At 46.4% G+C, this 21,854-nt stretch overlaps 1 protein-coding gene across 1 annotated transcript in view; it reads right to left on the reverse strand.

Moving 5' to 3' along the window:
• Window positions 1-21,854, reverse strand: part of LOC120310720 (calcium/calmodulin-dependent protein kinase type IV-like) — a gene marked incomplete at its 5' end in the record, with an annotated part of 33,567 nt that overhangs the window by 3,119 nt on the left and 8,594 nt on the right. The window contains 5 exons of the mRNA XM_039349453.1: window positions 2,733-2,885; window positions 4,971-5,097; window positions 11,297-11,372; window positions 15,075-15,149; window positions 18,595-18,685. Of these exons, the coding sequence (XP_039205387.1) occupies window positions 2,733-2,885; window positions 4,971-5,097; window positions 11,297-11,372; window positions 15,075-15,149; window positions 18,595-18,685 (522 nt within the window). The remainder of the gene's footprint in view (window positions 1-2,732; window positions 2,886-4,970; window positions 5,098-11,296; window positions 11,373-15,074; window positions 15,150-18,594; window positions 18,686-21,854) is intronic.

Below are 21,854 nucleotides of genomic sequence, written 5' to 3' on the forward strand. Positions count from 1 at the left end.
ACTTAAACCAGACCAGGAAATGTAACCAGATGAGCTAATTCTACTTAATTGTAAGGTTACATTGTCAAAATCTTGCAGGTCTGAAACTACAGATCTCCTCCCATCTCTTTTAACTGTGGGATCAGTTAGGGCAGAGTCCTGCCTTAGTTCCTTTCTCTGACTGTTAAGTAACTGATGGCTCCCCCTTCTTTTATCTGATTGTTTCCTGGACAGCATCTCTTCCCCTCATCCCTGGAGGTCATATATACCATGGGACGCTAAATTTAATACTGAAGCTCAAATCCTGTATGTTAAAAAGTTAAAGAAGAAGATGTACTAGAGCAGTGTTTCTCAACCTTGACAATTTTAAGGCATGTGGACTTCAACTCCCAGAATTCCACAGCCAGCATTGCTGGCTGTGGAATTCTGGGAGTTGAAGTCCACATGCCTTAAAATTGTCAAGGTTGAGAAACACTGTACTAGAAAGTTTTAATTTTAGAAATGTGTTTAAAGGAAAGTTTAGCATTTTTTTAAAAATGCTGTAAGATCAAATGCTGTAAGGTCAAAGAATCTGAAAGAATACAGTGAACCTTGTTAATAAAAATGGTGATAGTTCAGAAAGATTATTAGGTGCAAACAGAAATTTCCATAGCAAGGAAGATAAAGCAGGAATGGTTAAATTGATTCATTTTATTCCAAGAGGAGAATATATTTTAAGTACGTTTTTCACTTGGCTATATCACTTCTGGATTTTGTGCTTGTGATGAAAAAATATGTGAAATTTTGACTTTGGTTTTGTCGATTGGATAGATTTGTCGTTATAGAAATGTCTAGTTATATACTAATGTGTAAAAGCAAAACGTTGAGGCTGGAGTGTTTTTATCTTGTGCTGTGCTAAAGAGAATCGGAAGTCTGGGCTTTTTCTTTCTTTTTTTCCCTTGTACCTCACCTTTTCTTTTTCCCCTCTCTTTTTCCTCCCCCTAATTTCTTATTTTTATTTTTCTTTGTATTTTATATATTACATAAATAAATAAATAAACATTAAAAAAAAAAACACCACAGGACGCTGGGCCTGTATGGGATTTACCTAACAACAGCACTGGGACTGCCAGAACTGCCACTGTTAAGTCGGCATGGAAACGTGACATCACGCCTTATGATTGCATTGCTTAGCAATGGAGTTCCTGGTTCCAATTACTGTCGGTCACTGAGGACTACTTGTATACATTTATTTTAATTAATTACATGAATTCATTCTCATCGGCACCGTGTTCTCTAATACTAAGCGCAGGTGGCTGAGTGCCAACGGAATAAAAACGTGGAAGAGTGAAGTAAAAGCCACAATTGGATCACGGTTACAAACATCTGGCAGGCATTGTTAAGACCTCCGAGGCAAGAGACCCCCATCCACCAAAGCCTGCCATTGGCTGCAGGTGTTTCTGTCTCAGAAGAATCACACACTTAACATTTTCTGCACAAGGGGAAAACTTCAGGCCCTCTATTTACCTCAGAGATGTCATCCCAGGGTTTAAAATCACCCTCCTTCCAAAAGAGAAGATTAAGGGACGAGAACCGTCACTCTGTTCCTGTATGATTCTAAGTCGGGAGAGTTGTAAAATGGGTCGGTCGCGTGTCTGATCCGATTTTATGACTTTTGCAGTGGTGATTAAGCAAACCGATGGTTGGCTGTGGGCGTGGTTTGGCTGAAAGCAAGTGCTGGTTTATGGCAAAACCGTCGTGAAAGATGGTCACAACTAGATTTTGACCCACCCCCGCCCCCATCATTGGTCCTGGGGGGGGGTAAACTTACCTCCCTCAGTGCAGGCACGCAACTTGGGTGTCCTCCTGGACTCATAGCTAAATTTGGAACAACATTTATCAGCTGTGGCCAGGAGGACCTTTGCCCAGGTTCGCCTGGTGCACCAGTTGCGGCCTTATTTCGACCGGGAGGCTCTACTCACGGTTACTCATGCCCTTGTCACCTCAAGACTGGATTATTGTAATGCGCTCTACATGGGGCTATCCTTGAAGAGCGTTCGGAGGCTGCAGTTGGTTCAGAATGCAGCTGCGAGAGTGATTGTGGGTGCATCAAGGTACACCCACGTGTCACCTATCCTCCGTGAGCTGCACTGGCTTCCTGTGGGTCTCCGGACGCAATTCAAGGTGTTGGTTATCACCTTTAAAGCCCTTCATGGCTTAGGACCAGGTTACTTACAGGACCGCATACTGCCACATAGTTCCCAGAGACTGGTGAGGTCCCACAGATTGGGCCTCCTTCAGGTCCCGTCGGCCAAACAATGTCGGCTGGCGGGTCCTCGGGGAAGGGCCTTTTCTGTGGTGGCTCCGACGTGGTGGAATCAACTTCCCCCCGAGATTCGAACTACTCCCACCTTGCCGGCCTTCAAGAAAGCCATTAAAACTTTCCTGTTCCGGCAGGCCTGGGGTTGATGTCCCCGGGGGGGGGGGGCGGGACACGATTGGGACACGTTGTATGAATGCACTCATTTTATTGTTATATTTATTGTTTTAATTTTGTACGCCGCCCTGAGTCCCTAGGGATTGGGCGGCATATAAATTTTATTAATAAATAAATAAATAAATAAACTGTACTATGCTACTTTGGGATGACTTGCCGTGCACCCTCATTCTGAGCCTCTGGCATTGAGCTTGGGCCCCTAGTTCCCCGGCCGCGTGTGGGACCCCAGACAGGAGGGCAGACCTCAGACAGGAGGGCAGAGTCCCCAGAATCTTACCTTTAACTTTCTCCTGGCATTAAACTCCTGCAGTTTCTTCTGAGTGCTGTCCATATGTGCAAACTTTGCAGTTTTGCCAGTCACCCAAGGGTGCTCTAGAGCTTGATGAACTGTTAGCCTCTTCTGGGGATCCAGGACAATCAGCTTTTGCACCTGCAAAGGCCACAGACGGATCTAGTGTGACCCACTCCAGGGTCATAACAAATATCCACCTAAAGTAGCCCCCACTGTGGACCGGCACTGGGCCACATACCCGCAACCGGGCAAAGCCCTATTCGTGTGATGCAGGCAGCGCCCAACGCCCCCCTCCGGTCCGCAGAAAAACCTTTCTCCATGGAATCAGTCTCTGGTGCCCAAAAGTTTGGGGGCTGCTGAAATGGGTGGCAAATAAAATTAACAAATAATAATGGATATAAATGGCATGGGTCCAGGCTATCTGAGGAATCGTCTCGCCCCATGGGACTGTCCTGTCCCACTGTCAGGAATTCCGGTGGGCAGGCTCCAGGAGCAGAGCCTTTTCTGCCGTGGCCCCCACCTTTTGGGATATTCTGCCTCCAGAGCTGAGGTCCACCCCCAGTCTCTTGGCCTTCTGGAAGGGCTTTAATGCCTGGCTGTTCGGTGGCCCCAATGGGTTGCACTATACTGGGGGTGGCTGATGAAGTACAGAGAGAACCCCACGCCCACGATGACTGTCCTCTTGGTTTTTAGTTTCTATTTAACCCTTGTTAATTTTAATTGTTTCCATATTGGTCTTTTTTGTAAGCCGCCCAGAGCAGCTTCAATAGTGTGAGGGATGGCATCGAAATTTAATCAATAAATAAAACTGTGCTAATTGAGGGTGTCTGGCAGACGAGGGGATGTTGGAAAAGTCAAAATGCTGGCCCTCGCTGTGCAGTCCAAACCTTATCTCTTATACAGGGGTCTTCAAACGTGGCCCTTTTATGACTTGTGGACTTCAACTCCCAGAATTCCTCAGCCAGGCATGCTGGCTGAGGAATTCTGGGAGTTGAAGTCCACAAGTCATAAAAGGGCCAAGTCTGAAGACCCCTGAAGTCTTAGTATATCGGAGCAACAATGATCCAGTCTTAGAGCTAGGAACACATTTGATATTTGGAGATCATGTGTTCTTGCCCTAGCAGAAGGGATCAACTAGGAAAGTGTCCTCTTCACAAAAAAAGGGGGCCATGGGGTGGACTCAGCCAGTCAAGGCATTTGTACCAATAGAAGACAATATGTGTAGCTCAGATTCAAACTGTGGGGTCTTTGGTCCTCTCTGAGCTTGATTGTTTTCTTGCAGACATCTCATTATCAAACTAGATAACATCATCAGGGCTAGAGGGGCAAACTCCACTCCCTTCTAGCCCTGAAGAGTTAACTAGTTGGGTAATGAAATGTCTACAACAAAACAACCAAACTCAGAAAGCACCAAGGACCCAGCGACATGGAACCGTGTCCCATTGCTCTCTCCAACCCCAGTGAGCTCCAAGGATATCTCTACAGAAGAACGGAAGGTGAGTCTGCTACTTTCATTTGCAGGATGATGTTTGAGGGGACATGGTGCCTGAGGAACAGGGCTTCAAACCTTCACAGCAATAAGGAGCATTTAGGCTTATATACCACTCCATATATTACATCACTCTCTGGACCAGTGGTTCTCAACCTTTCTAATGCTGTGACCCCATAATACAGTTCCCCATGTTGTGGTGACCCCCAAGTGGGTGTGGCCACCAATAAGAGGGAGTAGGTCAGCTAGGGAAAAGGGAAAAAAATGGCGGACAACGTGGTTTGGTGACCCCCGTGAAATGGTCGTTTGATCCCAAATGGGGTCCCAACCCACAGGTTGAGAACCACTGCTCTGGACGGTTTACTATATAGAGCGGTAGGGACTTATGGCCCTTTTATGACGTGTGGACTTCAACTCCCAGAATTCCTGAACCAGCATGGAATTCTGGGAGTTGAAGTCCACAAGTGCCACAGTTCTCCAACCCTGAGGTAAAACATTATTTGCATGTTGCCTCCAACAATCAGGCTCCTCTTTTAACTGACTTCGGAAAGATGGAAGTCTGAGTCAACCTTGAACCTTGAATCAGGATCGAACTCCAGGTTGTGGGCAGAGTTTGCCTCCAATATTGCACTTTAACCACTGTGTCACCAAGAGCTCCTTTAGGCCTGCCGAGCGGATACAGAAAGCGGCCAGTCATCATCCATCAGGGCAGTGCTTGAAATACAGGAACTCACCAGGTCCTTGGCATTGAGGGACACTTCATCCCACCAAGGGGAGACAAACTCATAGTCACAATTTAGGATTCGGCTGTACATGTATTGGTCTCCTCTTGGGTCAAAGAAAGGCTCAAAGCCACACAGTCTGGAAAAGAATGGAAGAAACAAATGCCTATACCCTGGGGGTTTTATTTACTTATTGATATTCCGGCTTTATTATTTTTACAAATAAATCAAGATGGGCAAACGTATTCAACGCACCTTCCTCCTCCTATTTTCCCCACAATAACAACAACCCTGTGAGGTAGGTTAGGTTGAGAGAAAGTTACAATGACTCTGAAAAAAAGTGACTTATAACCATTTTTCACACTTACGACCACTGCAGCATCCCCACAGTCAAGGGACCAAAATTCGGACCCTTGGCAAGTGGTTCATACTTATGACGGTTGCAGTGTCCTGGGGTCATGTGATCACCTTTTGCGACCTTCTGACGTGCAAAGTCAAAGGGGAAGCTAGATTCTCTTAATAACCGCATGAAAAACTGGACAACGGCAGTGATTCACTTAACAACTGTGGCAAGAAAGGTCGTAAAATGGTGCAAAGCTCATTTAACAACTGTCTCACTTAGCAGCAGAAATTTTGGGCTCAATGATGGTCATAGGCTGAGGACTATCTGTATTTATTTTTTGATCATAAGTCAAGGATGACCTGTACTTGGGCTTTGTTTAGCTATCTTTTTTTTTTTTCTTCTTCTTGATGTATTTTGTTTTCTTTTGCCTTTTATCTGTGAATCGCGCTGAGTTATTACTGAGCCGGGCAGCCTTAAAAGTGCACCAATCAATGTGGGAAGAGCTTAATTCACTGAATAATAATAATAATAATAATAATAAAGCTGGAAGGGACCTTGGAGGTCATCTAGTCCAACCCCCTGCTCAGGCAGGAAACTCTATACGATTTCAGACAAATGGCTGTCCAGTTTCTTCTTTTCCTGTTCACTGGTTTCTTCTCCAATCTCTTCCCTGAGGCACTGTAGGGCCTGCACTTACATTGCAAAAGTAAAACTAAAGTCTTTTTTAGCATACACTGCCCCAAATATATAATTAAGGGCTTGCTTGTGTGTCGGCGTTCAACGCCACTTGCGATCAAACAACTGTCAGCAATATAGAAAAGTCACTGTAAAATATAGGCACGTAAGCTATCCTTAATAGTCGGATTACACAAGTTAAAAAATCATAACTTACAATAATATAAACACGGACAGGGTGTTCTTTCAATAAACTACAATTTTAAAAGACTTCTGGAAGAGCTCTGATTTAATGTGCTTCTGAAATGACAATAATGTGGAGGTTAATCTAGCTTCTCATTACCGAGAAACATTTCCTGCTGGCCTCAGTGCCCCTCATTTCATGGTTTGGGAGAACTACAAAGCATTGTTTCCTGAAGTGTTCTTATTGGGCTACTGATTCTTAGCTGAAGGAGGTGACCCTTCGGGCATATCAGTACCGAGCCAACTACAGTTTTATAGGTGAAAAAAATCCCCCACTTTAACTAGAAGCCTGTTAGCAACAGATTTATTAGACTCATGCAGCAATTATGATGTGAGGACCTTCTCCATGGCTCCTGGCTCTTCATCAGACAAATAATAATAATAATAATAATAATAATAGTAGTAGTAGTAATAATAATATAAAAAAGTTGGAAGGGACCTTGGAGGTCATCTAGTCCAACCCCCTGCTCAGGCAGGAAATCCTAAACCATTTCAGACAAATGGCTGTCCAATCTCTTCTTTAAAACTTGCAGTGTTGGAGCATTCACCGCTTCTGGAGGCAGGTTGTTCCACTGGTTAATGGTTCTAACTGTCAGGAAGTTTCTCCTTAGGTCCAGGTTGCTTCTCTCCTTGATGAGTTTCCATCCGTTGCTTCTTGTCCTGCCTTCAGGCGCTTTGGAGAATAGCTTGACTCCCTCTTCTTTGGGGCAGCCCCTGAGATATTGGAACACTACTTTCATGCCACCCCTCGTCTTTCTCTTCATTAAGCTAGACCACGGGTCGGCAACCCGCGGCTCCGGAGCCGCATGCGGCTCTTTGAGCCACCTCCTGCGGCTCCGGAGCCTTCTCCGCCATTTTCATAGAGAGAGAGACAGACAGAGACAGAGAGGCACTTGTGCTTCCCTTCTCTCTATCTCTCTCTCTCTCACACACATGCAGATTTGCCCCTTGCTCCCGATTGGCCCTGCAGCCAGATGCCCTGCCCCCTGGTGGCCAGGAAGGGCCTTTCCGGGGCTGGCCCAGTCCGAGGTGCATGTGGCCAGAGAGCCGCGCGGGGAAGCCCCAGGATCGATGCTGGGAGCGGCCCAGCAGAGCCTCCGTTGAAAGGGCCAGCCCTCCCGCAAGCTGCGGCCCTAGTGGGCCAAGCAGGAGCAGACCCGGAGATGGAGGGTGAGTGGGGAGGAGGGAGGGGGCTTACCTGCACCAGGCGGAGGGGCAGCCGAGCCGGCCTCGTGTCTCCCTGGGCTGGGCAGCAGGCCTGGCGGGGCCAGCGGCCGGCAGGGGCATTGGTTCCTGCCCTTCCCCGGGCCAGGCGGTAGGCCCAGCGGGGGCAGCAGCCGGCGGGGGCATCGGTTCCTGCCCCTCCCCGGGCCGCTGAGCCAGCCTCGCGTCGTCCCGGGCTGGGCGGCAGTGGCGGCCGGCAGAGGCATTGGTTTTTGGCCGTCCCCGGGCCGCTGAGCTGACTTCGCATCTTCCCGAGCTGGGCGGCAGGGGCATTGGTTTGTAGCCGTCCCCGGGCCGCTGAGCCGGCCTCGTGTCTCCCCGGGCGGCAGATGGCGGGGATATTGGTTTCTGGCCGTTCCCGGGGCGCTGAGCCTGCCTCGCGCCTCCCCGGGCTGGGCGGCAGTGGCGGCCGGCAGGGGCATTGGTTTTTGGCCGTCCCCAGGGCGCTGAGCCAGCCTCGCATCTTCCCGGGCCGTGCGGCAGGCGGCGGGGGCATTGGTTTGTAGCCGTCCCCGGGCCGCTGAGCCGGCCTCGTGTCTCCCCGGGCGGCAGATGGCGGGGATATTGGTTTCTGGCCGTCCCCGGGGCGCTGAGCCTGCCTCGCGCCTCCCCGGGCTGGGCGGCAGTGGTAGCCGGCAGGGGCATTGGTTTTTGGCCGTCCCCAGGGCGCTGAGCCAGCCTCGCATCTTCCCCGGCCGTGCGGCAGGCGGCGGGGGCATTGGCTTGTAGCCATCCCCAGGCCGCTGAGCAAGCCTCGCATCTTCCCGGGCTGGGCGGCAGTGGCGGCCGGCAGGGGCATTGGGTTTTGGCCGTCCCCGGGCCACTGAGCCAGCCTTGCATCTTCCCGGGCCGTGCGGCAGGCAGCGGGGGCAGTGGTTTGTAGCCGTCCCCGGGCCGCTGAGCCAGCCTTGTTTTTTCCCGGGCCAGGCAGCAAGTGGCGGGGACATTTGTTTGTAGCCGTCCCCGGGGCGCTGAGCCTGCCTCGCGTCTCCCCGGGCTGGGCGGCAGTGGCGGCCGGCAGGGGCATTGGATTTTGGCCGTCCCCGGGGCGCTGAGCCTGCCTCGCGTCTCCCCGGGCTGGGCGGCAGTGGCGGCCGGCAGGGGCATTGGGTTTTGGCCGTCCCCGGGCCACTGAGCCAGCCTTGCATCTTCCCGGGCCGTGCGGCAGGCGGCAGGGGCATTGGTTTGTAGCTGTCCCCGGGCCGCTGAGCCAGCCTTGTTTTTTCCTGGGCCAGGCAGCAAGTGGCGGGGACATTTGTTTGTAGCCGTCCCCGGGGCGCTGAGCCTGCCTCGTGTCTCCCCGGGCTGGGCGGCAGTGGCGGCCGGCAGGGGCATTGGATTTTGGCCGTCCCCGGGGCGCTGAGCCTGCCTCGCGTCTCCCCGGGCTGGGCGGCAGTGCGGCCGACAGGGGCATTGGGTTTTGGCCGTCCCCGGGGCGCTAAGCCTGCCTTGTGTTTCCCCAGGCCAGGCAGCAAGCCCGGCGGGCAGTGGGGGCATCGGTTCCTGCTCGTCCCCGGGCCGCTGAGCCGGTCAAATCAACGGACGTGGAGGTACTGCAGCGGGCTTTTTGATTCGCCGCAGACCTCCATTGACTTCCATGGGGATTCTTGGCAATGAATGGGGCTGATTGAAATCGCTTCAAGAAGCAAGCTGCAGAGACACAGAGAGCTGCAAATGATCTCCACAGGAGATGCAGCAAGGGCAGGAGACGAGAAAGAGTCCGCTATGTCTGTGCACAAGCCCCGAACGCTTTCTTCCTCTCCCTGCCTTTCTTGCTGGCCCTCTGATGTAAGCATCTGCTGGGTTTCCTCAACCTCCCCCCCCCCGTTTTATTTTAATCCCACCATCGCCTCCCTCTTTCGCAAAGTTGACATTCCTAGGACTCGTAGCTCGCTTCGCTTCTGGAGTCACTTGGCAAAGTTTGAAGGAGAGGCTGCCTGCTCCCACCTCCCACGGAGCAGAACTGCTGCTTCCTCACCTCCCAGCGAAAGAACCCCAGAGAGCTGGAAGGCGTCCTTTCTCCCACTTTCCGCTTCCCATCCTCCCTTTTCCAAGCACCCCTCCCAGAGCAAACCAGAAGCCTCAACTCCAGCCTCCTGCAGCAGGCTGAGATAGGCGAGCCCGAGCGACCGTCTTCTGCTGCCTCAGAACATTCACTGCAGCAGCTCTTTCTCTCCGTCGGCTTCCTCCTCCGCTCCCTGGGAACCTTCGCGCCAAAAGGCAGCAAGAAGAAAGTCCCAGAGAGGGAGAGCGCGGGGTGAGGGGAGAGCAGTCTTTTCCGAAGGGAAGAGAAGCCAGGACTGCAGAGCCCGTTCATACCAGAGCTGGATGGGGGGCAGGGCAGGCGCACGTTTTGCCTTAAGCTCCTCTCTTCAATCAAGCCCTGTGTTCTGTGCGCATGCGCGTGCGCGCGCGTGTGCGCGCGCACATTTTGCGGCTCCCAGGATTTTTTTTTTGTGAGGGAAATGGATCCAAGTGGCTCTTTCACTGTTGCAGGTTGCTGACCCCTGAGCTAGACATACCCAATTCCAGCAACTGTTCCTTCTATGTTTTAGCCTCCAGTCCCCTAATCATCTTAGTTGCTCTTTTCTGCATTCTTTTTAGAGTTTCAACATCTTTTTTACATTGTGGTGACCACAACTGGATGCAGTATTCCAAGTGTGGCCTTACCAAGGCCTTGTAAAGTGGTATTAATACTTCATGTGATCTTGATTCTATCCCTCTGTTAATGCAGCCTAGCACTGTGTTGGCTTTTTTGGCAGCTGCAGCACACGGCTGGCTCTTATTTAAATTATAGTCCACAGTCTTTCTGAATGGCATAAAATTATATGGCCAATCTGCTAGCAGGTGGTGGTGTCCATATTTGCCCTGTACAGGGCAACAGTAAGGAAAGAAACTATACAGGTAGCCCCTGACATATGACCTCAAGGAAGCCCAAAATTTGCATTGCTATGCTTGACTATTGTTGAGTGAATTGCGACGCATTTTATGACCTTTTTTTACCCTAGCTGTTAAGCGAATCACTGCAGTTGTTAAGTGACTCATGTGGTTGTTAAGTGAATCCGGCTTTCCCCCATTGATTTTGCTTGTCGGAAGCCGGCTGGAAAGGTTACCAATGGACAGGGATAGGCAATCTTGGCTCTTTTATGACTCGTGGACTTCCAGAATTCCTGAGCCAGAATAGCTCAGCATGGAAACCTCTCCATTTCTCCTCAGCATGGCTGGCTAAGGAATTCTGGGAGTTGAAGTCCACAAGTCATAAAAGAGCCAATGTTGCCTATCCCTGCCCCTGACTAGGGACACTGCAACCATCATAAATTACATGTCAGTTGCCAAATGCCTGAATTTTGATCACATGACCGTGGGAATGGTGCAAAGTTTATGTCACTTTTTTCAGTTACCAGAACAACCTGTGATCTGGAACAAGCTCCCTCTTGACATTCTTACACTTTTGCCTATTCCTTTTTTTTTTTTTTTTTTTTGGCAATACGCTGAAAGCAAATAAAAAAGAAAACAGTTATGCCTATCAGCGTGTGCGTGTGCGTGTGCGTGTGGGAAGTCAGAAGTCAGCATTTTGTGGTTTTACTTGGAGAGAGAAATAAACAACGGCGAGTGGGAAGGAAAGAAATGGTGGCTGAAAGGATCTAATTTATTTTTAAGCTGGAAGCAGAGAACAGCAGAAATTAGGAGTGGGTGAGAATCACCCCCTCCCTCCAAAAACAAAAACCCAGAATAAGAAGAGGCACATTTCACATCATGCTCATTTGCTGGGCCGTGCTTGAAAGGAAGAGAGTGCGAGGGAGCAAATCACAGCGACAGGAGTTTTGTGTCAAAGTATTTTAGCATTACTCACAAAATGTATGTTATGACGCCTACAGACCACATATCCACTTCAGGGCCATATGGTGAGCCATGGAGAATTTCGGGTGCTGAAGGCATTTGAAAAATAAAGGAAAGACAGGAGAGGGGGGGAGGGGGAGGGAGAGGGGAGGAAAGGGGGGGAGAGAGAGGGAGAGGGGGAGAGAGGGAGGGAGAGAGGAAGGGAGAGGGGGGAGAGAGAGGGAGAGTGATGGAGAAAGAGAGGGAGAGTGAGGGAGAGGGGGAGAGGGAGAGAGAGGGAGGGAGGGGGAGAGGAAGGGAGAGGGAGAGGGGAGAGGGAGGGAGGGAGAGAGAGAGAGAGAGAGAGAGAGTAAGTGTTGGCAGACATATCTTTGCTTCCATTTTTTCCCGCCTTCTCCCGCTATGCTGTCTTCTCTGCTCATCCCCTAAGCACAAACGTTGAACACTCACACTCCTTCACGGATGATTGGCAATTTTCTTGGAAGTTTTCCAACCTGACACTTGCTATCACTTCCACTTTTGCAAACTCATGGGGAAGGAAAAGAGAGCTGCATGTTATTATTTTCCCATTCTTCCCTGGTGGCCCTTTGAAGCAGGATGGATAAAGCCTAACACCTGTAGCCCAAATTATCTGCCCAAAGGCCTTCTCATTCAAGTCAAGATAGGTGGTAAAATGAGGGTGCTAAAGCCAGATGACCACTAGAGCAGCGTTCCCCAACCTTTCTGGGTTGGGGGCCTGGCATGGAGGGAGGGAGGGGAAGAAGGGATGGTTTTAGGTAAGGGGCAGGCGTGTGTGTGCCGCTGCTCACACAAGCGGGGCTGCAAGTGCCAGCACCCGCTGCTCCCTTGAGTCAAGCTGTGCACACATACCGACCCACGTAGCCCGGTTGCAATTTGGCCACGGACCGGTAGCGGCCACAGCCCACATATTGGGGATCCCTGCACCAGATGGTAGAAAAGATCCCTAAAACTCTCTCTGTTGCCATCTGGTGGTCATCTGAATGTCTGCAGTTCAGATCCTTTAGGCCAGGTAGCCATTTTCTTGTTCAAGGCTTCTTTCCACAAGCTTTGTAATGTTTCTCCAATGGGCCTTCCAGAGGTGAATACTTCAGCATGGCCATTGCTGAGAATTCTGCGAATTTCAAAGAATCTCTCTTTAAGGAAACCTAGTATAGCAGGTTATATACCTAAGGTGACCAACTTTTTTACAATGAAAAGGAGGGCACAAATAAATTGAAGAAAAAATATCGTAAATAAAAGAAACATTTTATTCATTGCAACAATAATACAGACAACTTGCATGTGCAAAGTTTGCCAGACGGGTGTTTTGGCGCGCTCAGCAGCAATTCCTATTGGCTTTTGAAAGCCAATAGGGGGAGTAGCACAGCTCATGCAAAAGTTGAAAAAAAAAAACCATCAAAAAAAGGTGCCAGAACGCCGTTCTGAGTGTTTTATGAGGGGAAAAAAAGCCCTGCAGATTAGTCTTCAAATATCGAAAAGGAGGAGATGAAGGAGGACACTTTTTGAGGGAGGACAGAACTTACAAAAGGAGGACTGTCCTCCTTAAAGGAGGACGGTTGGTCACCTTAATATACCGTAAACCATATGATAAATGGTTAAGGGAATTAGCTATGTCTAGAGCCTATAGAAGAGGAGGATTAACTGACATGATAGCTGTCTTCTGGTACTTGAGGAGCTGACACAGAAAGGAGGGGAACAATTTATTTTCCAAAGCACCTGAGGGCAGGACAAGAAGCAATGGGTGGAATCTCCTTAAAGGGAGATCCAGGTAGAATGAAGGAGGACTTTCCTGACACTGAGAACAATCAGTGGAGCAGCTCGCCTCCTAGAATTGTGGGTGCTCCATAAGTGGAGGTCTTCAAGAAAAGATTGGGTATCTATTTGTCCAGGATGCAATTAGATCTTCTTCCTTGGGTAGGGGGCTCCAAAGACCCTTCCAGCATGTTAATTCTACAATTCTAGGTGTATTTCTTCCAGGAAAGTTTCCTTACGGTTTTCTGCTCCTTAGAGAATGGACAGATCTGATCTGATCTGAGAAGGTGGAAGTTCTTGTTTGCCTCCCCCCCCCCAGGAGGCTTCCATGCTGAGGGGGCACTAGAACCTCGGTCTCCCTATTCCTAGTCCACTTCTTTCATTATTGGCTCACCTTAGCTCTTTGGCTGAGACAGTGGGGTTGGCCCAAAGTCCCCCCTGAACTTAGATCTCCCCACTCCTGGTCCAATAGCTTCACCACTAGATCATCCTGGCTCTTGAGAATTCAGTGTTACCAGGCTTTGTGAATAGATGAGGCAACCAGTTTGGTGTAGTGGTTAAGGCAGTGGTGGCAAACCTATGGCACGGGTGCCAGAGGCGGCACTCGGAGCCCTCTCTGTGGGAATACGTGCCGTTGCCCCAGCCTCGCCTCCCCCCGTGATCCCCTCCTCTTCAGCAGCCCCCCTGAAGGAGAGCCGCCCCTGAGTGTGGCCCACACGGAGCAGCGCAGCCAAGGACATGGCAGCCAGGCAGCGTAGACAAGACTCTGCCCTCACACCCCATCGTGCACAGTTGATGCTGCAGGGCGCGGGCAGAGGGCGTGACCACCATAGTGCTGCTGGGCTGCTTGGACAATCTGTGGCGGGCCCTGGAGGCGGTGAGTGGTCCTGCGGGCAGGCGGGGTGGGGATGGGGGGCAGGGCAGGGGGTGGAGCGGGGCCGAGGCCAATTTTTGGGCACTCGGTCTCTAAAAGGTTCGCCATCACTGCGTTAAGGCATCAGGCCATACACTGGGAGACCATGAGTTCTAGTCCTGCCTTAGGCAGGAAGACAGCTGGGTGACTTTAGGCCAGTCCCTCTCCCTAGCAGGAGGAAGAAGGGGAAACCACTTTTGGAAATGCTGCCAGGAAATCTACAGGGTTGGAAGGGACCTTGGAGGTCATCTAGTCCAACCCCTTGCTCAGGCAGGAAGCCCTATACCATTACGGACAAATGGCTGTCCAGTCTCTTCTTAAAAACTTCCAGCGTTGGAGCATTCACCGCTTCTAGAGGCAGGTTGTTCCACTGGTTAATTGTTCTAACTGTCAGGAATATCCATATCTTTCCTTGTGTGTAAAAGAGATCTGGTAACCCAATTCAGGAATGCTATCTTATTAAAGGTTACAAAGGTTTGCTTTAGTTTTTAGAAAGATGAACAGGCTTTCCTCTAGGGAAAATTTGACAGAAAAACTATTAAGTAAGACCCAGGGTCAAAATGGCAACAAGTGATACAATGAAATACTTTATAGCAGTATTTCTCAACCTCAGAAACTCTAAGATGGAGGTACTTCAACTCCCAGAACTCAACACATTGGCTGAGGAATTCTGGGAGTTGAAGTTCACCCATCTTAAAACTGCTGAGGTTGAGAATCACTGCTTTATAGAATAAAATAATGTCTCAATCAGATGACACTTTCTATCATTTACACACTGGTTTGGGAACAGTGGCAAGAAACAGTTTTTAGGAACGAATAACACTGGTTGCTAAGCTGAAAAAAACCACCAGATCTGAGCTGCAAATCTTCACACGACCACTAGGAAGCAGTAGAGAGAAAGAAAGTCTAACATTCTGCCATCTTAGTGGACATCTGGATTTTCACACCCCAAATATCGTATTTCTAGAGAGCGTAATTATGTATACTACTATGTGCTTTCTTCTTAAAAATAGGGCCCAGAATACAGAGCTTCCCTTTTTTTCCCTGCACCCATTACCTTTTTAACAGGGACAGAGTTCCCCATTACTCTCCATCACATACTCACCGCAGTATCCTGGTGTGCCACATACAGTTTTCATCGTATCTTGCTCATCCACAATTTTAGATAAACCAAAATCACCTGGGAGGGAAAAAAAAGAAATTGTTGTGTGTACTGATAAAAGAGAATATTTGTAGCTCAGGTTTAAACTGTAGGGTCCTTGGTGCGGTCTGAGCTTGGTTGTTTTCATTACCAAACTAAGTAACATCATCAGTGATTGCAGAGAATGGGGTTTGCTGTCATTTTATATTCTAGTAGCTCACCCTGTCAGGGTTGGTGGGAGTCATGCTGGAGATTCTTTAGTTGGGCTGTTTACTGTTAGCTTGTTTGGCTGTGTGTCATATAATATATATGGGTATATGCATAATTATGTATGTAATGTATATATATATGTATGTATTTATGTATTTATTTAGTGTATTGAAGATGGTGACCCTTTGAGAGCTATATGCAATGAAATTTCATTTTAATGTATGCCAATTAGTGTACTGTACATTCAAAGTGACAATAAAGTTATTGTTATTATTCTATTCTATTCTGTTCTGTTCTGTTCTGTTCTGTTCTATTCTTCCATTCCATACTATTCTATATTCCATTCCATTCCATTCTATTCTATTCTATTCTATTCTATTACTCCATTTCATACTATTCTATATTCCATTCCATTCCATTCGATTCTATTCTATTCCCTTAATAATAATAATAATAATAATAATAATAATAATAGTAAAGTTGGAAAGGACCTTGGAGGTCATCTAGTCCAACCCCCTGCTCAGGCAGGAAACCCTACACCATTTCAGAGAAATGACTGTTCAGTCTCTTCTTAAAAACTTCCAGTGTTGGAGCATTCACCGCTTCTTGAGGCAGGTTGTTCCACTGGTTAATTGTTCTAACTGTCAGGAAGTTTCTCCTTAGTTCTAGGTTGCTTCTCTCCTTGATTAGTTTCCACCCGTTGCTTCTTGTCCTGCCTTCAGCCGCTTTGGAAAATAGCTTGACTCCCTCTTCTTTCTGGCAGCCCCTGAGATATTGGAACACTGCTATCATGTCCCCCCTCATCCTTCTCTTCATTAAACTAGACATACCCAATTCCAGCAGCCGTTCCTTATATGCTTTAGCCTCCAGTCCCCTAATAATCTTTGTTGCTCTTCTCTGTACTCTTTCTAGAGTCTCAACATCTTTTTTACATCGTGGTGACCAAAACTGGATGCAGTATTCCAAGTGTGGCCTTACCAAGGCATTGTAAAGTGGTATTAACACTTCAAGTGATCTTGATTCTATCCCTCTGTTAATGCAGCCTAGCATTGCGTTGGCCTTTTTGGCAGCTGCAGCACACTGGGGTCCTGTTTACTTCCTGATTATTGCCCTGATGTTAATCTTGGTGTTAATCTCTGCTCACTTAGATGTTGAAGGGCACTGAAAAAAAGTGATTTACAACTGGACCTTACACTTATAATTGTCACGGCATCCACTTTGAGTGTTTGGCAACCAGAAGATATTTATTTTGGTTGTAGCATCCTAAGATCATGTGGTCACCATTTGCAAATTTTCCAGGGGGCTTCCAACAAGGGAAGCCAATGGGCGAAGCCAGATTCGCTTAATGACCATGTGAATCACTTAACAACTTCAGTGGTTTGCTTGGCAACTGTGGCACAAAAGTCACAAAAATCAACTGCAACTAACTAAATCTCCTTGCTGAGGAACGGAAATTTTGAGCCCAATTGTGGTCGCAAGTCAAGGACTACTTTATCAGTAGCTCAGGGTTGCATGGTGGAGTCCTTGGTGCTCTCTTGGCTTGGCTGATGTTCATTACCCAATGAATGACTAGGTAACATCATCAGCGTAAGAAAACCAACCAAATAAGAATCTGGAACTCCAAGAGAAAAGAATATTTATAGTTCAGGATTCAGCTATGGCAGGGGTCTTCAAACTTGGCAACTTTAAGGCTTGTGGACTTCAGCTCCCAGAATTCCTCAGCCAGCCAGGCTGGCTGGCTGAGGAATTCTGGGAGCTAAAGTCCATAAGTCTTAAAGTTGCCAAGTTTGAAGATCACTGTGTTATGGAGCCCTTGATGCTCTCTCTTTGATGCTCTCTGAGCTTAATTATATTCTTGCAGACGTTTCATTACCCAACTAGGGAACATCATCAGTGCTGCTGATGTTACCTAGTTGGGCAATGAAATGACTGCAAGAAAACCACCAGACTGAGAGAGATCAAGGACCCCATAGATATTCTTTGTGGGATGAATTTTAGATCGATTACGATTGATTCTTAAGCCGTCTCCCACCCCTTGAGACTCAGTTGGGATTTGGCTCTCTGGTCCGCACTAAATTATTCCTGTATATTAAAATCATAGTAATTGACAGACTCATGCAGCATGTTACTGATATTTTGTTCTGAGCTATAGTAATTATTTGCCAGGAAAGAATGCTATGTCATTCTACTTAGAGCAGAAAATATTGTTAATTCTAATATAGATACCAGTAGTCCTTGACTTATGATCACAACTGATGATCACAACAGATTTTTGTTGCTAAGTGAGACAATTGTTAAATGAGTTTTGCCCCATTTTACGACTTTTCTTGCCACAGTTGTTAAGTGAATCACTACCCTTATTAAATTAGTAACATGGTTGTTAAGGGCATCTGGCCTCCCCATTGACTTTGCTTGTCGGAAAGTTGGAAAAGGTGATCACATGGCCCGGGGCACTGCGACTCAAAAATATCAGTCAGCTGCCAAGCATCTGAATTTTGACCACATGATCCTGGGAATGCTGTAACAGTTATAATTGTGAAAAATAGTCAGTGATGTTGTAACTTCGAACAGTCACTAAACAAACTGCTGTAAGTCGTGGTGGTTCTGCATGTATGTATGCTGTTCAATTAGTCAACCCTTAATTTAAGGTATAATCTGGGGTAAGACCCATTTCTACCAAACATCTGTTAAATTCAAAATCCTGTCATTTGTGTAAGCTGCATAATGAAATTATAACGCAAATCATGTAAATTTACACAAATGTCACATCAGATAACATCTTACAAAATGTATCATAAATTCTTTTTTTTTTTTTGCTTTGGATCAAATGATTTATATCCTTCATATCAGTTTACCTCAAATGACATGAATTGATGCAAAGGACATAATTTGCGAGGTCTGCAAAATGATATCCTCACGCAATTGATGTTAATTGCCACAGTGGTGTATTTTTTCCACCTAGTGCAGTGGTTCTCAACCTTTCTAATGCCGCGACCCCATAATACAGTTCCCCATGTTGTGGTGACCCCCAACCACTTATACATCACCAGGTGCCAGGGGCATGGACAAAGAAAAGGGGGGGAAATGGCGGACAGCCTTGTTTGGCGACCCCCATGAAATGGTCGTTTGACCCCAAATGGGGTCCCGACCCACAGGTTGAGAACCACTGACCTAGTGGTTCTTTGCGAACAATGGATACCTGTCCCCCACCCTTAGTCTGTTAAAATAAGATTTCACTATATAATATTTTCTGTTTACTTCTTCCCAAACATACCAATTTTGAGTGGCGCATCGGGGGAGAGATCTGCGTAGAGAAGATTTTCTGGTTTGAGGTCACGGTGGACGACTCCATTTGAATGCAAATACTAAAAGAGACAAAGATAGAAAAACATGCGACATTTTGTAGTAAAAAGTCCCTTACTTCTGTATGCTGTCAAAAAGAATTCCTTTGGAGCAAGCAAATTAATTATTTCTTATTTATTTAATATATTTAATCAAGTTAACTTATTTAATATATTTAATCAAGCCACCTCATATGACAAAGTAACTTTAAGTGGCATTTGATGGCATTTCACAGTTTTCTGACTCGTGGCATTTGTGTACCACCACTTAAAACTACCATGTATAGATAGTCCTCAACTTACAACAGTGATTGCTCAAAGTTACAACAACAGAACTGAAAAAAGTGACTTATGACCTTCTTTCACTGTTACGACCTTAGCAGCATCCCCATGAGCATATGATCAAAATTCAGATGCTTGGTAACTGATTCATATTTATGACCGCTGCTGGGTCTCAAGATCATGGGATCACCTTTTGCGACTATCTGACAAGCAAAGTCAATGGGGAAGCCAGATTCACTAAACAAGTGTGATACTAACTTAACAACAGTGGTGATTCACTTAGCAACTGAGGTAAGAAAAGTTGTAAAATGGGGCAAAACTCACTTAACAAAGCTCTCACTTAACAACTGAAATTTTGGGCTCAATTGTGGACATAAGTCAAGGACTACTTATATTAATACAGATAGGCCTCGGTAATATGGATGTGACATATTTTCATGTTTGGTGGAATTGTAAAAAGGTAAAGGCTTTTTGGATTATGATTTGGTAGAACATTCAAAAGATTTTTAAAAGGAAGATAAAGTTCACCCCTCAATTATTCCTATTGGGTATCTTTGTGGATTTAAATGACAAAGAAACTACTTTAATGTTGAATTTATTAACTGCAGTAAGGTTATTAGTAGGCTCGTATTGGAAGAAGGACTCGTTGCCTACTTTAGAAGAATGGATATTTAAAGTTTCTAACTTTGCAGAAATGGCAAAAATTTCTGCTTATTTGAAGGATCATAAACAAGAAAGATATATTATTGTATGGAGAAGATGGATAGATTATATTCAGAAAAAATATGGTACTATAAAGTTTCATTTATTTTATGAGTAAATTTTATAGTAACTGTTGTAGAGATTTGTTTATATGTCTTAATTTAAGGGGAGTTAAAGGTTAAGTATGATGTTTTTTTTTCTTTTTTCTTTCCCCCACTTTTTTTAATTATTGTTAACCTTCTTATTAATAACCCTGTACTCTGCTCTGGGAAGCGAGGGGGGGAGGGTTGAGGGTGGGTGGGTGGGTGAGTGGGTGGGTGAGTGGGTGGGTAATGATAATATAGTCATGGCAAATGCTTGGGCATTTCCCCTATGCTGCGTTCATTTGGGTGAGAGGGATGAGAGGGGAGGAAGGAGTATGGAGGAAGTAGGATGGTTAGAGGAGATGGGGAGGGGAAGAGAGTAGGAGGGGAGGAGAGAAAGAGGAGGGAAGTATGGAAGGTTTAGAGAGGGTGGACGCAGCCTGGGGGGAATGGGCAGGCGGTACCAATGGTTAATTGTATTTTGTATGAATAAATGGAAAATAAAAACTTTTTTAATAATAATAATAAAAAATACAGATAGGCCTCGACTTATGATCACATAAGAACTTCTGTCATTAAATAATGTACATGTTGCCCAATTTTACTACTTTTTTTGTCACAGTCATTAAATGAATCCACCATCCCCCATTTACTATGATTCTCAGGAGCCTCTGAGAGGGTCACAAAGGGCAATTATGTGGCCCTGGGACAATACAAACATCATAAATGCATGCCAGTTGCCAAGTGCCCAAATTTTGATCATGTGATGCAGGGATGCGGCAATGGATTTTTTTTTCAGCGCCATCATAATTTTGAATGGTTGTTAAATGAATCATCATAAGTCAGGGACTATTTGCAGCAGCATTCCAATGTATATCAATAAGGTGTCACAAATACTGAGGCTTTTCAAGCCTAGTGTACCATTATTTGGTATCTTATCTTAACAGTCAACACAGTGCTAGGCTGCATTAACAGAGGAATAGAATCAAGATCACGTGAAGTATTAATACCACTTTACAAGGCCTTGGTAAAGCCACACTTGGAATACTGCATCCAGTTTTGGTCACCACGATGTAAAAAAGATGTTGAGACTCTAGAAAGAGTGAAGAGAAGAACAACAAAGATGATCAGGGGGCTGGAGGCTAAAACATATAAGGAACAGTTGATGGAATTAGGTATGTCCAGTTTAATGAAAAGAAGGACGAGGGGGGACATGATAGCAGTCTTCCAGTATCTCAGGGGCTGCCCCAAAGAAGAGGAGTCAAGCTATTCTCCAAAGTGCCTGAACGCAGGAAAGAAGGAACGGATGGAAATCAAGGAGAGAAACAACCTAGAACTAAGGAGAAACTTCCTGACAGTTAGAACAATTAACAAGTGGAACAATCTGCCTCCAGAAGCGGTGAATGCTCCAACACTGGATGTTTTTAAGAAGAGACTGGACAGCCATTTGTCTGAAATGATATAGGGTCTCCTGCCTGAACATGGGGTTGGACTAGTTGACCTCCAAGGTCCCTTCCAACTTTGACAATGTTCTGTTGTGTTCTAAATTTATTAGCTTGCATCAATGCTATCTGCATTCTGTTCAGGATAGTTATAGCCTTGTTTCTGAATCATTAAGATAAAATCCAGCTTTTATTCAAATAAACGTCTAAGTTCCTAAGCAATTGGAGGACCTTATTTATTTCAATTGCCAATTTCTTTTTATCTTCTTGTATCTCCCAAATCATTAATAAAGACAAATATATTCACAGATTACACCGGAACCCCAAACTGATCAAATGATAGGCAGTTCTTCACTCGTGCTGTGAACAAATGATAGAAGCAATTCTAGGCCCGAGAACAAATTATAGGAACAAAATACATTCTCTGCTATTGAAATTATGGGCAGAAAGTGCATGGAAGCTGCTTCTGATTAAAAACGGCAGGGAACCCTTTGTTGGATTATTTCTGAATAATTCTGAATAAATATTATATCAGGAGTTGAACCACTGCAACAGCACATTGCTCTGTGCTGTTGTTTGGCTGGCTGGGGAATTCTGGGAGTCCACAGGTCTTAAAAGTGACCAAGGACGGACATCCCTGTCTTGCATCCCAACTGTTCTTTTCATTCACTCAGCTGTTAAGAT

The sequence above is a fragment of the Crotalus tigris genome, unplaced genomic scaffold (assembly GCF_016545835.1).
Source record: "Crotalus tigris isolate CLP2741 ecotype Arizona unplaced genomic scaffold, ASM1654583v1 scf7180000018278.843604, whole genome shotgun sequence".
In the NCBI taxonomy this organism is placed as follows: Eukaryota; Metazoa; Chordata; class Lepidosauria; order Squamata; family Viperidae; genus Crotalus; species Crotalus tigris.